Consider the following 16,608-nt stretch of genomic DNA (forward strand, 5'->3'; position numbering starts at 1 on the left):
TGTTTGGTATTGGCTAATGGTTAGATAAACAATGTTTGGTATTGGCTAATGGTTAGATAAACAACGTTTGGTATTGCTCGTATATTACTCACTCTGATTTCAGTGTTGTTCAGAGGAATGTTTATCACTGATTGAAGCCAAATGTCTCCATGGTTACCGGTTTCTTTGAATAACATAGTTTCTTCCAACTCCCCATTTTTTTCACTCTTGTGTAAAAACGCCTGCAGCGTCCCCACACTTTTTCCATACATATGATACCAAAATGTTAAACAAAAGCCTGTTTTTGAGGCAGTTAGCCATGGTGTCATTAGTCTAGCTGTTTGGTATGCTCTTCTGGGATTAGATGTTTCGATGTAAAGATAGTACCCTGTAAATGTAGAGGTAAAAAGTTTTTCTTAATACAAACCGTTCCTTTAAAACTACATTAAGTCAATCATATTCTGAAATAACGTTGTTTAAAGTGTGATTGAAGGTCGACATACACAAAACTGGAACGCACGTTCGCTACGATCTTAACTTTATTGCTAAATGAAGCATAGTTAACTCAAACCATTTGGTGTGTGTTACTCATGGACAATCTTAGTGTTTTGAAACATTGATTTGGGAGTTTATGTCTTTAATTCATAATTCAGTAGAATAAAATTTATAAAATGTGAAGCAAACAAAGTGACAAAATTATGACGTTTTTCCCTTTTCCTTTGAAAAAAAGATGAAAATCTCAACAATATAATCAAGACATGCAGATATAACGAGTTTAGTTATGATTTCACTTAGTCATTCTCATTTTTATTCTAAAATTCACAAACCTTTACACACCAGTTTTTAATCTTATTGAACCTAGAAGCTGCCTTTCTAAGTCTAGCAGATCATTGAAGTTGTTCACTAAAAAAACTTTTTTTATATTCTGGTGCCCGGCATGGCCAGGTGGTTAGGGTGCTCGACTCGCGCTGTGCCAGGTCGCGCGTTCGAATCTCTGTCCTACCAAACATGCTCGCCCTTTCACCCGTGGGGGCGTTATATAATGTGGCGGTCAATCCCACTATTCGTTGGTAAGAGCCATAACTATATTGGAAAATAAACTTTTGAAACTAAGATCTTCTTTCACAACGTTTTAAATTTAGACTTTAACGATAAAATAACAAATAAAAATGTATTATACAGGATAGGGTGAACTTCTCGATACAGTGTATAGAGATAAAAAGTAGGATTTACAAAATAACTAACGTTCGGAAATCTAAAAAAAAGAACAGGTATTTTTTCAACCTGATCATATTTAACCATATCAAAGTATGCACTTGCCCAACACAAGTGTGGGTGTATTAACTATCTAGAGGTAGGAAAAAGTACGATTTACAAAAAAGTTACGGTTATTTAACTTGGTAACATTTCTTTATGTTTAACTTTAGGATAGGATCTAAATTCGTAATTATAACACACTTTTATAACACGGGAAAGAGATTGATATTCATACCTGACCCTTGAACCACACCTGGTAAGTTATATGTCGTGTGATCCATCTTTGGACCAGTGTTACGTGTGGGAGTCTGACCTTTGTGTCTTGTCCAGTCAAAATTGTCGTACATCACCTGATGCAGGTCACACAAATCTTCATCGAATGAACACGACACAGATGCATCTGCACAAAAAAAGTAAAAATGTATACTTAGGTAATTAGTCGCAACAAACAGGGTGATTCACCCAATCAACCACTTCTTAAGAAATAAGGCAACTTTGTTAAATAATAAACATATAAAGGACAGGTTGACAGTAATATTTCAGTGAATTGTTAACAAACGTCACATTTATGCAGAATATAAACTTTTATTCAATAAGAATTTTAAAAGCCATCGAATGATAGTTTAATTAATAGTGAGTATTAAAGGTCGCTCACTGTTATTGCTGTAATGCTGATTTTTGTGCTGTTTCGTTATTGTTGTTGTTTTCCACTAATATGATACACGTATATACTAACCTTCTATAAGCAAACAGTAATAATTGAAAAACTAGCGTTCGGTAATTAAAGCAATTGAAATAAAACGTACGATTCACTAAAACTAGTGTTCGGAAATTAGAAACAAATGGAACAGTTTCACTGTTGACCATCACTAACACAATTTCAGAAAACATTTTAAAAAACGTACCAAAAGTTCAGGTAGTATACACTTAACATCGTTAACAGAAAAGGGGACTAAACATACTTTAAAAAAATGTCAGCATGAACATGAAGCTTTAGTTAGATATTCTAGCGAATGAAAAGGGAATGACATCACTAATGACGTTCCATTGCGTTCCCAACAGCGGTGAAAAACTCAACAAAGCCTTGTAAATCCTACTTTACTGCCATCATTTCACAGAATCGGTTACACTAAAATTATCGCTACTGAACTTCTAATAAATTTGACTCCTTAAAACATTTATCTTTTACAAATACCTGTAATAGGAAAGCATTCAGGAAAGGGAGCGTTCCATCCTACACTTCCATCAGGAAATTTCCGACGGTATACTCGAGCAGGCCCAGTGAGTTTAAATCCTTCATCACAAGCAAATCCCAAGATTGCGCCAAGAATAGGTATAACGCCACCCATTATTTTTCCGTGGGGAAATGAAACAGTAGGTTGGCAGAACCGCTGCAGTTTCACTAAAACGAAACCGGAAACCGTTCATTTAGCAAACGATCATCATAATAAGGGTTTTTGAAGAATGATTTATTTTGAGAAAAAATTATAAATCGATGTGTATCTCTGAAACGAAGCATTTAATGGTTGTGAAAAACAAGAATTAAGATTATTTTTTAAGTTTCATTGTTAAATATAATGTAAAAAATATGTAAAATACACGAAAATGCATAAAGTTTCTCTTACTATTCATGATATGGTAAAGTGTCTTGAATGTTTCCCTCTTTTATATTTCTAACCTTTTTAATGTTTGGTTTATTTTGAATTTTGCGCAAACCTATTCGCGAGTCACTAATTTAACAGTGGTAGACTAGAGGGAATCAACACCACCCACTGCCAACTCTTGAGCTACTCTTTTACCAATGAATAGTGGATTGGCCGTCACATTATAAGACCCCCACGGCTGAAAGGGCAAACAAGTTTGGTGACGTAGATTCGAATCCGCGAACTGCAGATTGCGAGTCGAGCGCCCTGACCACTATGTCACTTTTTAAAATGAGATATCACAGTGTGAATAACTCTGCTCTGACGTTAAAAAGCTAGTTTATTACCAGCACTCATTGAAAATAAAGTCGTATTTTAAGAGAATACATTTTTCACACACACAATATTTTGGTATTATGAAATATCATATTATATTTGTTTCTATGAATTATAGTCTTCCTTAGGCAACCTTAGAAATACTCTTTGGGCGGGCACACATATCAAGATCGATAATTAAATTTATCAAACATTTTGGTTTTGTGGTTGAGCCTCCAGTAAGCCGTATGGGTCGAGCGTGGCCTAGTGGTTGCGTCCCGGAATGTGAAACTGAAGGGTAGTGGTTCGCGTCCCGTTGAAAAATAACCAAAAAACACGTTCCACGCTGTGGAGCTCCGAGTAGGAATGTTATGAGATTAGCGGTCAAATACCACTATTCAATTAAAGTAGTCATATAGTTGTGGAACGTTATGAGATTAGCGGTAAAATACCACTATTCAATTAAAGTAGTCATATAGTTGTGGAACGTTATGAGATTAGCGGTAAAATACCACTATTCAATTAAAGTAGTCATATAGTTGTGGAACGTTATGAGATTAGCGGTAAAATACCACTATTCAATTAAAGTAGTATTACATAGTTATAGTTCATGATGCTTCTACTCTAATTAGATATGTCTAGTGCAAGAAACCCTTGCACGAATATCCGAAACAAACAAACCAGGAAACCAATAAAGTCCAACCACCTTTTCGAAACGCAAAATATCATGACAATTTAACAAGATGTGTTGTCGATATTTTCCTATTTGTCCCAAAGATTTGAGGATATATATACATGGCAGAAAGAAGTTGCATTAAACATATAAAAGTATTTTAAGTTTGTGTGCAATAAAAAAATTTGATGAGTCGTTGTACAATTTCTACAAGAACCTTCTGTCAATACACCTTAACATATTCAAAAGCATATATTAACTATTAAACAAGGAAATGCACAAAAAAAAAAAATTAAAATGTTAATGATTTTACATTTAATAAAAAAATTATATTTAAATATTTGATTCTATATGCTGTCAATATTACTTTGTTTCGCAATTATGAAAGCCCTAATAATTATATCATTTATGAAAAGTTTGGTAAAAACATACATTAACAAATCTGCGAAATTTTTGTGACTACCAAAAATAGTTTTCTTTGTAAGATTCAACTTTCTTGACGAGAGGCTGGGGTATCTAATGAGTAACTGTTTCACTCTGAAGGTTTTCTCAAGCAAGATACTTCTCAACAACTTACGAGTATCGTGACATTCGTCTGGACTACAAATCCTTCTTTGATGTTGTGTCTTTTGTGGACATTTGCTGCCAAAGTGATTACTTAAGCGGCCTCGCTTTATTGCATAATCTGCTGTTTTCACGTGAGTTGCACACGTTCGTTGACGATCTTGAACGCCGTATCCACGTGTGACCGTACAGGGAGACCACGTGCTCCATTCTGTCCATTTTTCAGCTTCTGGCTCCGAAAGATTCTTTGTGTTGAATTAATTAGAAAATAATCAGTACCCAATGTATATACTTTGACCAATCAATGCATTTGATTGTGTCTTATCAGTCATTTTGCTTCTAAAAACTCGACTTTTCATTAAGAAAAATGCTTTTATATCACAAAATAATACATAATAATTTCCAATTTTACAAGTAATTTTTACAACGTAATCAAATAATAAAATCCACAGTTCATATTTGCAAAAATACACAGACCAACGAAAAACCTTTAGTTAACCTATGATAAATGTTATAATTACTTTGTTATACACATGATACAATAACAATGCTGAGCAAAAACATTTAAATCAAGATGACTGACTACTGAGAAAAAATTAATGAGCCCCATAATACTTCACATATCACATTATTATATTTCCCCTGCCTCTTTGAGCAAAACGATTTAGAACGATTATGCTTACCAAATTACTTGAGTTGGGACAAAGTATCCACTTAATACTAACCCACTGACCGACCAGGTATATTACAATCACATGACATGCAAGGATAATGTGCCTTAGAAATCAATATCTTTTTTGAGTTTCATAAATAGAGTAGAAAAGCATTAAATTAATAAAACAAATAAATAGATATTAACGTTGTGTTAAATCCGGTTATTATTAATAAATTCCATTACCACTACTTACAGTACATTTCTACATTACAATGCACAAAGGCATATAAACGTATTATATATAATATGTATTTATATGTTAAGATAAGACAACGGTTCTGCTAACAGTAGAATCTAACGAAAAAGGACATAACACAAGCATGTTTTTCTTCCTTATATTATTCCTTAATTTCAAACAAGGCCTAAAATAAATATATAGGGCAGGGGGGAAAACTAGTATACACTAAGTTGGGTTATTAGATTGTATCTTAGTACGTACGATAGATGATACGTTCTCACGGCTGTGATACTCCTAATTCTACTGATACATTTCGTACTTGGACAGATTTTAGTATTTTCACACTGCAGTTTTTAACTAGGTTTTGTTTATTAATCGTATTTGTGCGACGTTTTTTGTTTTTGATGTAGTTATTTGGCATTATAAATATTTATATATATACATGTTTAGAGAAAGACATTTTTCAGTTCGTATAACAATATGCAATTTGATATCGAGTTATATAAGGAGATCAGTTCAGGCGATCTATGTAAATCGATCAAAGGATGTACTTCTCAGGAAAGTGAAAAACCAACAAAAAACATAATTATTCGCAGCTACAAATGAACGGCGACTTTAAATAGTGTAAATATTCTATTTATGCACCACCCGGTATCATGTTTCGACCAAGACCTCTAGCATGACAAACCTGTGTTCTGTCAACTAGTGGGTCAGCCCTTTAATAAATGCTAGTTAGAGAAATTTCAAGAACTTAAACTACCATAAACTCCTGCTGAAAATCAACTGCTCAGAAGTGTACATGTTTTGATTAATGCAGTATAATTCTGTGCAAACGAACTTCTACAACAGTAGACTGACCTAAAATGATTTTGTTTTGCTCAAACCGACTTCTACAACAGTAGGCTGACCTAAAATGATTTTGTTTTGCTCAAACGGCCTTCTACAACAGTAGGCTGACCTAAAGTGATTTTGTTCTGCTTAAACGGACTTCTACAACAGTAGGCTGACCTAAAATGATTTTGTTTTGCTCAAACGGACTTCTACAACAGTAGGTTGACCTAAAGTGATTTTGTTCTGCTCAAACGGACTTCTACAACAGTAGGTTGACCTAAAGTGATTTTGTTCTACTCAAACGGACCTTCTACAACAGTAGGCTGACCTAAAATGATTTTGTTTTGCTCAAACGGACCTTCTACAACAGTAGGCTGACCTAAAGTGATTTTGTTCTACTCAAACAGACCTTCTACAATAGTAGATTGGTCTTAAATGGGTAACCAAGCCAGTTTGCTTTAGAAAACTGAATTTGATTTGATATACTTTACTATCGCTCTGTACAAACTGTTCAGCTTAGAAAAAGAAGAGTTAATGTCATAGGCTCAGGAATTGTTCTGTTAAAAAAAATCAGATTTGACACGTTTTATGCGTTGGTTTGGAGTTGAATGACTTACTCAAAAGATTCGTTTGAGATGAATAAATCTCTTAATTTGATAAGGTTTCAAATAGTTTTGGTTAAAGAAAGATTTCCATCTGTGAAAGTCTCAGATTCTTCTGCTTAACTTATTTTCTTAGTTGGTCTACCTAAAAACAAAACATCCTGCAATGCCCTTTAACATTTAAAAAAAAGATCAAAATGAACAATCTAATCTTATATTACCTCTGTTTTTGCTCCAAATAATGGCAAAGAAATCCACAAACAAAGAAGAGACCAAGAAGTTAAGTTTAAAAATGCGTTTCTTCTAGAACAGCTATCTTGATATAACTTTCTGAATTTCATCTTTCGACTTTATGAATCTTCTTGGAGACTATGTATGAGTAGTGAAAGATCCCACTATGACCAGCAACACTTTTGTGGTCTACATATTTATATGAGTGTAAATTATTCTTACACCCACTCTCTATGTTTGGTGCATAATGGTAAGCATCTGGAATACTATTATTTTTACATATTTTTGAAGTATATCTTGCGAAAGACTACCAGAACTATGAGTGAGAGGAGGCGGTGATGTTACATGTTTTGACACATTTACTGTTAGAGTTCTTTGAATATTCGTTGTATGTATGAAGTGAAGAAATTCGAGGAAGTGTTCAAGTTTTACACATACAAGGTTTGGTTAGGTCAACATTCTATCCTGTTCTCTGTCCGCAAAAGTTTAACTCAGCAACCAACTGGGATCAGTGAAAAATGATTCTTTAAGTGATGTAACCACGCAGAATTGTATATGTATCTACTCTACGTACAGAGGCAATTAAGACTTTGGACAGCTTGTCTGTGACATGACGTAGTACAGTGTCAGCTTTCATTCTGTTTGTCTTGATGTAATCCACTTTAGGATTGTTCCGCTAAAAGGTTAATCATTTAGGAGTGCAGTTAAATGTGAGCCTGGTTTAAGTTCCGAAATGAGTTTGAGCAACATTATCTAGGATGCTGACGTACTGGAAGTATCTAGAACGCTAGTAAAAAACCACAGTAAATGGAACAGACTGTCCTGATATAGGAGAAATTAGTTCTGACACATTTGCGTGTCCCCTTTAGTCTCACGTTTCATTTACTGTGTTTTTCCACTGTGTTATTTAATTGTATTGTGCCCACCACGGTAACGATTCATTCTGCATTTGAAAACAATATTTTATTACAATTAGTTATTTAAGGTTATACTTAATTTATTATTGTATCAGGAACATGTCACAAGAGAGCTTTGTCACAAATTTTATTTTAGTTATTTATAACACTTATTCGCTTGGAGACTTTCGTACTAATTAAAGACACCCTACCCACACCTCCATCGGTCGCGTTCGTCAGTAGGTTTACGTAAAGATTATACCTCAAAATTACTTTACTTTGCTAAACTAGTAAAAAACCACGATCTCATTCTCGTGTGAAGAGCCTGTTTCAGAGATCACGCTGCACTCTCTGTATATACAATAAAATGGTGATTATAGCGACTAAAGATTGAACTTCAGAGTAAAGGTCGGTATTAATGTTGCATGTTCAGGGTAAAGGAGGATATTAATACTGCATGTTTAGGGTAAGGGAGGATATTAATGGTACATGTTCAGAGCAAGGAAGGATATCAACGGTGAATGTTCAGGGTAAAGGAGGATATTAAAGGTGCATGTTCAGGGTACAGAAAGTTAATAATGGTGGTTGTTCAGGGCTAAAAAGTATATTAATGGTCTATGTTTTTAGTTAATGCAAGTAGGAGTCATATTGGATCCTTTTTAGTGTATTTTATGTCAGTGATTTTGCAGTCTTTATCATCAGAGAATGTGAATACTGTTCCTATCGTCTCTCTATATACTTACATCTCTTTTTTGTTAAAGCATAAATAGCTTAATGGTGTACAAAATGCATGATATAGAGTATTCCGCATGTTTGAAAACATTGTTCACATTGTTTTTACTAGCAGTAACGCTGCCCTACATTTTCTAAAAAATGATTTTTCTTGGAAGCACTGCACGGGAAAAGTGTTCGGATGGATGTGCTGATATAAACTGTAATATTTTATATATTAAAAGTGGTATCCTTTATTTAAAAAAAACAGTTTTTAAGAACTCCATTTTTTGAGTATTATATTTACAAATTACATCAATAAAGATATAATCAAACTCTCACGTACAGTCCTATTGAAAGTCGTGTTCTTGTTGTGGGGAGAGTACTTTTATTTAAAATTGTGTTCAATTATAAAAAAATGGTTGTTGCAACCATAGTTATTTTTCTGTCTGAATCTTTAATAACGAAAGTATGAACTTTTTTTTATGAAATGTTGTTTGTGGTGCCATTTAATAGATACATGTATATACATAGATACGTATACACGCTACGCCCATTACAGTAAGATTGTTTTCTGTGAGCGGCTAGAATTAGTTCCAAATTCTCAATATAACTTCTAAAGAAGTAGTCAGTTTATAGTTGGAGTATCACTTCGTCATTCACACCAAGACAACCTTATACTGTTATTTATTTCCAAGCGTGTACGTGAAATACTATGTTTGTTTCAAAGTTTCATTAAAAGGACAGCTTTTTGGCTAACATTCTTCTCTACTGTTTACCTATATTTCAGCACTGATATTCTGAATAAAATTAGTAAGTCTGCTTTAGAAACAAAGACGTAATGTAGTCATAACATGATATATTTAAAAAAATTATCAGCAGTGAAAAAAGTTTTCATTAAACTATAAAGTGCAGTTTTAATTCTGTTTGTAACTTTGTATTTGTATTTTGTGTCGCTGTCCCTAATTTTGAACTATTGAACAGAGAGAAGGCAGCACCCTACCACCTACCATTCATGCTAAAGGATCGGCTGTCTCTCTTATAACGCACACCTTAACTAAGTGCGGGTATTATTTTATAGTATCATACAATTTCGAATCAGGCCCGCCAGCTTCGAAATCCAGAGTTCTACTACAAGGCCAACCCTGACTCCCTAATTCCAAAGTGGAGCAGTGAAGATAAGAAGTTTTTCATTCTATTCAACTTCTGTTGTGCAAAGCAAGACAGATAAATTCTTAATCTTACTAGTCTATAATAATAAAAGGGAGTTTCTGTGTGTGTATGACCGCAATAACTCCAAGAGGAAAGAACCTGGAAACCTGAAATTTTGCACACATACTAAGTGGACCCTTAGGGTGTGCATCTGGATATTATTACTTACCCATGTGCATGCGCGCTTGCGCGTGCGCATCTCTTTCATGAGGAAAGCAAGCAAAAAAACACATAGAAAAGAAGTGTGACCACCATAGCTCCAAAGAAAAAGAACGTAGACACCTGAAATTTTGCATCCATACTGAGTGTGTGCACTCCAATATTACTTATTTTATCTACATGCATGCGCGTGCGCATCTTTTTAATGAAGCAAGCTAACGATAAACCACATAAAAAAGAATATGTTACCACCATAGCTCCAAGAGGAAAGAGCCTAGAAACCTGAAATTTTGCACCAGTACTAAGTGGACCATGAGGGTGTGCACCTGAGTATTATTACTTATCCACGTGCGTGCATAATGAAGCAAGATAGAGAAAAACCACATATAAATATAGTCAGACAGTCAGACACGCACGTGTGTGCGCATATTTTTATGAGGCAAGGTATAGAAAGGAAGTGTGAATATTGTTACCAAGGTTTTGATATATGAATGAAATTCTTTGAGGTACTATCAAGTCAAGAATAAACAACAACATCAGTAGGAACTTTTCTGTGTATCAACAATATCTTTTTAGTTGCCAAGTCAGTGAATATTATTTCTCTCAACAATAGCAGAATCGACTTTTTGTGTAACAGTGATATTTTTTTTTCCAAAGCAGTAATTATACTGTTCCTTTTAATAATATCAGTACTACGATTTTGGTGCATCAGTGACACTATCTAATAATGACTATAGTTTTTCTTAATAATATGCAGTATGAATTTTTGATTTATCAACGACATTTTAGTTTTGGTTACCAAATCAGTGAACACTGTTTTTCTCAACATCGCGATGGGGTGAATAAGTTGGTCATTCAGAATCTATAGTGTATTTCCTTATATTACAAATAAAAATCACAGATAGACAGACAGACACGTGTGTGCGTGCGCATGCGCATCTTTTTAATGAAGTAAGTTAACGAAAAACCACATAGAAAAGAAGTAGTTCCTTATATAACAACTATTACCTAGATTAGCCATTGCGTTTTGGTAACAATGCGTCCCAACAATTTTTATGCTAAATTGGATTTAGAATACACACACACATTATCAACCTAATAACCAGAGCGAAACCGAGTACTTTCGCTAGCAATTAATAAAACGTAAAAATAAACGCATTGAAAAATGCTATATTATTTAAAACTAAGATCAAAGGAAATTTTAAACTATATTTTGTGAACTTTTACCATTAAAACTCGTTGTTTTATTTACCAAAATTATTACAGAGATAAATTTTCACAATGCAACACTTTATAATCTTGAAATTCTTGTTAACAAGATACGTCTTTTCTGGGTTGAAAGATTACATAGGCAGTCTGATTTTATAACATGCAATGGCAGTGTCGAATGTAGGTAAAATCGTCTTTTAATATTATATGTATATCTAAGCCCAATATGCCAGTTTGTGTAAGATATTCACGTTGATCAAGCTGTCGATTTTTCATAAAAGCAACACGTTGTTCGCTTTTCCTTTTATTAATTATAATTTCGGATGTGTGTGTCAGTGCTGCCACCAGTTGGATGGCATTTTATTCTACTTACTTGTTTAATTGTTTCCGAATTTTAGCGACAAATTACCCATTCATACTGGCAACTTTTAGGCTACTCTTGTCAAATCGAATAATGGTCACTCTTATAGCGCACCCATGACCTTAAAGTGCGGAGCAGGCTAGTGCGGTCACAGTCCACGAACGTGTATTCCTTGAATTTACCTTTCTGGCATTCTAGCCAATCAGCCAGGTCCGTCACAACATGACAAAGGATATAATATACAAGGATCTTGTTGCAAAATGTGTAGTATTTAGATTTAAATTTTCTCTGTATAGCATGGCCACATAGTTTCTGTTGTATAGTAAATATACTGTATTGAGATATCCGTTAAAGCATAGTCCGATTTCGATGTCCCGACTTTTTGGACACCTAGTGAGTGAGTGTGTAACATGGTTCATGACTAACAACTGAAACATTTTATGAATAATTTTCCTAGAAAACCACTTACTAAGTTAAGTAAGGCATGAATATATCTCTAAAAAATGTATGACAGACACTTTGATCTTTGAGCGTCTACCATTGAAAAAAACGTTGATGACGTCAACAATAAATGTTTATATAGTGTTAAAGTTATTAGTGCAAGAACGCTTCTTGGTTTAATTTTTAAAACTCGACAGCTAAGCCTAATTCAGAGTTAAAATTAGGATATCGAAATTAGTAATTATTTTATGATAGGGTTAATCTCGACAGCAATAATAATAATGATAATAGAGATTAGTAATTATTTTATGATAGGGTTAATCTCGACAGCAATAATAATAATAATATTAATAGTTTTGTCAATTTAATTTGTATTTCAAATGTGTTTTAAATAAAATATAGTTGAAGTGCTCATCATTACACTGGATATTAACCAATTAAATCATCATTTTTTGTTAAATGTAAGAAATTATTTAACTTCCCTTTTTACAGAGTGTTTGTTACACTAAATTCAATTCAATGTTCAAGGTTTTGCTGACTAAGAACACTCAAGAAATGGAATGGTCATATATCTGAAATAATCCAAATTTACTATGATCTTTAACAAATTAGATTTCATTTTTTCTCTCCATTAGAACACTAGAACCCGAAACTGGAATTAACTTGTACTTTGTTAAACAGAATAAATAAATTCATAAGCTCAAAAAGCCATATGCCAAGTACGTAACTTACCTTTATTGACATAAACAGATTCCAGGGGCAGTGTTGTCCCGTCTAAATGTATATGTGACGGGTAAGTCGTCATTGCCTGACCAATGGAAACATTGCCCAAAAGAAACAGGAATTGTCCTCTGGTAGATGACAACACTCCATACTCTTGATCAACCCATGTTTGAATTTAATTCATGATAAAAATAAAGATGAAATAATACCGCTGTTTTTATTTACATGCTCAGTGTCTTCTACGTGCTTTTTTAACTTACTTTTTTTACAGACAGTGTACTGGATTTAATTAGAAAGACGTTCGTTATTTATGATCGAAAGTAGTGCAAAGTAATAGGAGTGGTTTATAGAGTACAACAATATTGACAATGCCATATGCCCATCACGTGGCTGTTAAATATGCCGAGGAAGTGAGAAGACTTTAGCACATGCAAAAGAGCAGGGTTAAATGATAAACAACCTAGCCCAATGTAGTTAATGCCAAAATGATGATCGAATTATTTTATAATATTAAAAAAAAATATCTCTCAAAATTTGTGGGTGATGTTGTCAAAAGCCGGGCGTTGTCGACATTTCTCGCATTTCGGTCATTGCACGTAGCATACAGAATACTCTGAGCGAAGTATCCTAAAGTTAAAAGCTCAGTTTTATTTTTCCAGTAATTAACACGACAATACAATCAAACACATCAATATTAATAATATACTGTTGATATTGTTTAATGGCTGATTTAAGAACATTATCTATGTATATTATTCACTGCTAGAACGTCATATATATGAAGGGATGACAGGTACGTATTTCAAGAACGGTACTATATCTTTATATGGCATCATGTTTAGGGAACATCATCCATAGTTCAACACTTACTACTTAAATATGTTGACAAATAGCTTAAATATATTTACATTAAACCTAATAATTCTTGTGCACAACATTGTATTGGGATCATGACTTCACAAAATAAATGTAATATTATTACATTAGAAATAATCGCAATTTTGGTCAGAGTTAGTTTTTCCAAAAATAAACCGTTTGTTAATACAACCTTTAACAAAATATGTACAAAAAAGAAGGTTAAACAATTTTGGAAGAAAATTATTTGCTAGCTCACTTCGGATAAATACGTGACAATTATGTCGTCCTTTGTAGCGTAGATACGAGTGTGTCCTTAGCCAATAGCTGATGAACATTTGTAATTTAGAAACGAATATGTCCTCAGTAAAGCATCAATGGTAATTTTATACCTCAGTCATGAATATGACCTCAGCAAATAGCTAATTGTCATTTTGTGGCTTAGATACGAATAGGTATCTAGTATACAGCCGATGGTCACTTTGTAGTTTGGACACGAATATGTCTTCAGTAAATATAGTCGATGGTTACTTTATAGTTTGGACATGAATATGTCTTCAGTGAATATAGTCCATGGTTACTTTGTAGTTTGGACATGAATATGTCTTCAGTGAATATAGTCCATGGTTACTTTGTAGTTTGGACATGAATATGTCTTCAGTGAATATAGTCCATGGTTACTTTGTAGTTTGGACACGAATATGTCTTCAGTAAATATAGTCGATGGTTACTTTATAGCTTGGACATGAATATGTCTTCAGTGAATATAGTCCATGGTTACTTTGTAGTTTGGACATGAATATGTCTTCAGTGAATATAGACCATGCTTACTTTGTAGTTTGGACACGAATATGTCTTCAGTAAATATAGTCCATGGTTACTTTATAGTTTGGACACGAATGTGTTTTCAGTAAATAGCCAATGACCATTTGCAGTATAGACACCTATATGACCACAAGAAATAGTTAAAATAATACCCAGTTTTTTATACTCTGAGGGCGTCTCAAAATTCCACTTCAGATAAGGTTATAAGAAATGTCAGTTTCTTTCTTACAAATTTTTGGTAAAAACCATATTGTTAAGTTGAACTTAAAAACCCATTCTCTGAGATATTTATGGAGTGGGCAACTTGTATATTATAGACTTTCCGAGGAACACGCATAACCTTATTTCTATAGCAGAAATTATTTGTCATTCAAAAAGCATTCTAAACTCGCATATGAATGAGTGTGGAAAGCACAAATATACTAATAACCACCCAGTGAAGGAGGGGATGTTATGACACAGAACATATTACGTTGGACTTGACTAACAGTGACACAACAACAAATCTTCCCTGAGGGTCCATGATGTGATTTCAGGTGGGCAGTAACACAAAAAAAAATACTCACTCCAAAACAACTCTGTCGTTTGTTTTAATGTATTTTCTTTCATAAGTTTGTTGGGTGAGAATCCTCAGTCATGATATCAATATCTGTGGGATCTTGGGTAAATAAAACTTGGGAACTCCTTTTATAGATAAAAGTTGTATAACGCTTAACACTAATACAAATAAAGAAGTTGGGAAAAGATTTAAGCTTCAATCACAACTTAACAAAGCAAGTACTGCTGACAGATTATACATCAAGAGAAATTTTAGTCATTATTCTATCTAAGAACAACAATAAAAAGCTGCTGTTATCTCTTACCTTTTAATTTTAAACATATTTTACATATTTAATAAGATCTTATCATAGCTATAACAGGTATAACGATGATTTTTTTATGGAAAACCCAATATGTATGGTATAGTCAACCATTTCATGCTCAAAAATATAATACAATTTCAAGTATATTTGACTCATGACAATAATTATATCGATTATATGTTACAAAAGGATGCAGGTAAGATACTGCCAGATCTTCAATCATTCTTATATACAGATTTTCTAAATTGGTCGATTTCTGTTGGATATCCTCTTGAATAAGTAATTCTCGAAATGATTTCTTGTGTATACTATTTATTAATTTCACTGAGTATCTTCAGTTCACCTGTTGGTTGTCTTGCTAATATATAATCCTGCTTCTTATTTCTCACAACACATCAGTGGCTGGCTACTCTTTTTAGTCCATGTAAAGTTTACGTGTTTTTCACGCGCTACACTTCCATGAGTAAAAATGTCATACTTTTGTAACCTTTAAAAACACGAGAACAGCTATTTCGCGCCATTATTTAGCTGTTGTTGAATTTCAATACTGACGAAGAAATGAGGAAAGAAATTTGATTTTATTCTTTCTGGACATTTCTTTCTTCTTAGGACAAGATGTTTTGGAGGAATGAAATTTTCATCAAAGTTCATTTCACCCCTTTCCTAAATAAAGCCGTTAGAACCTAATAATCCGTTCCTTCACCCCTTTCCTTACTATCTTCCTGAATAAAGCCGTTAGAACCTAATAATCCGTTCCTTCACCCCTTTCCTTACTATCTTCTTAAATAAAGCCGTTAGAACCTAATAATCCGTTCCTTCACCCCTTTCCTTACTATCTTCTTAAATAAAGCCGTTAGAACCTAATAATCCGTTCCTTCACCCCTTTCCTTACTATCTTCCTGAATAAAGCCGTTAGAACCTAATAATCCGTTCCTTCATGCCCTAGGAAAGAAAATAATTAACAAATAATCAGAATATCACTTGAATTTTTTAATTATAATGAAATATAAAAAGAAAAGTGAAACTACATGAGCAGTTGTTTGATATGTCATTTCTATGATAACAATTTTAATATAATAAAACAATGTAGTATATGGAATAATATAAATAATATCAAAATGTTTCATTTTATTGTAGGGATGACTGTAGAACAAGATACTATATGATAGGCTACTGTAATAACAATAATATCAACACTTGTGATCTTATTGTAGCAATGACAGTAGATGAAGGCAATATATGATAAGCTAATATAATATCAATAATATCAACATTTGTAATCTTATTGTAGCGACGACAGTAGATGAAGGCAATATATGATAAGCTAATATAATATCAATAATATCAACATTTGTAATCTTATTG

The 16,608-nt window shown here is 33.4% G+C and overlaps 1 protein-coding gene across 3 annotated transcripts in view; it reads right to left on the reverse strand.

The window, feature by feature from the left end:
* The window catches only part of LOC106462311 (neuropilin-1-like), a 9,765-nt gene extending 2,226 nt beyond the window's left edge, over positions 1-7,539 (reverse strand). The window contains exons 1-5 of one of the 3 annotated variants that reach the window (XM_013922215.2): positions 6,979-7,539; positions 4,445-4,676; positions 2,432-2,638; positions 1,472-1,636; positions 93-367 (exon numbers count right to left, since the gene is read on the reverse strand). In XM_013922215.2, coding sequence (XP_013777669.1) covers positions 93-367; positions 1,472-1,636; positions 2,432-2,638; positions 4,445-4,676; positions 6,979-7,098 — 999 coding nt within the window. In that variant the 5' untranslated portion in view covers positions 7,099-7,539. The remainder of the gene's footprint in view (positions 1-92; positions 368-1,471; positions 1,637-2,431; positions 2,639-4,444; positions 4,677-6,978) is intronic. The other 2 variants (XM_013922216.2, XM_022389528.1) reach the window with 2 other exon arrangements.
* Positions 7,540-16,608: the final 9,069 nt, after the last annotated feature.

The sequence above is a fragment of the Limulus polyphemus genome, unplaced genomic scaffold (assembly GCF_000517525.1).
Source record: "Limulus polyphemus unplaced genomic scaffold, Limulus_polyphemus-2.1.2 Scaffold1139, whole genome shotgun sequence".
In the NCBI taxonomy this organism is placed as follows: domain Eukaryota; kingdom Metazoa; phylum Arthropoda; class Merostomata; order Xiphosura; family Limulidae; genus Limulus; species Limulus polyphemus.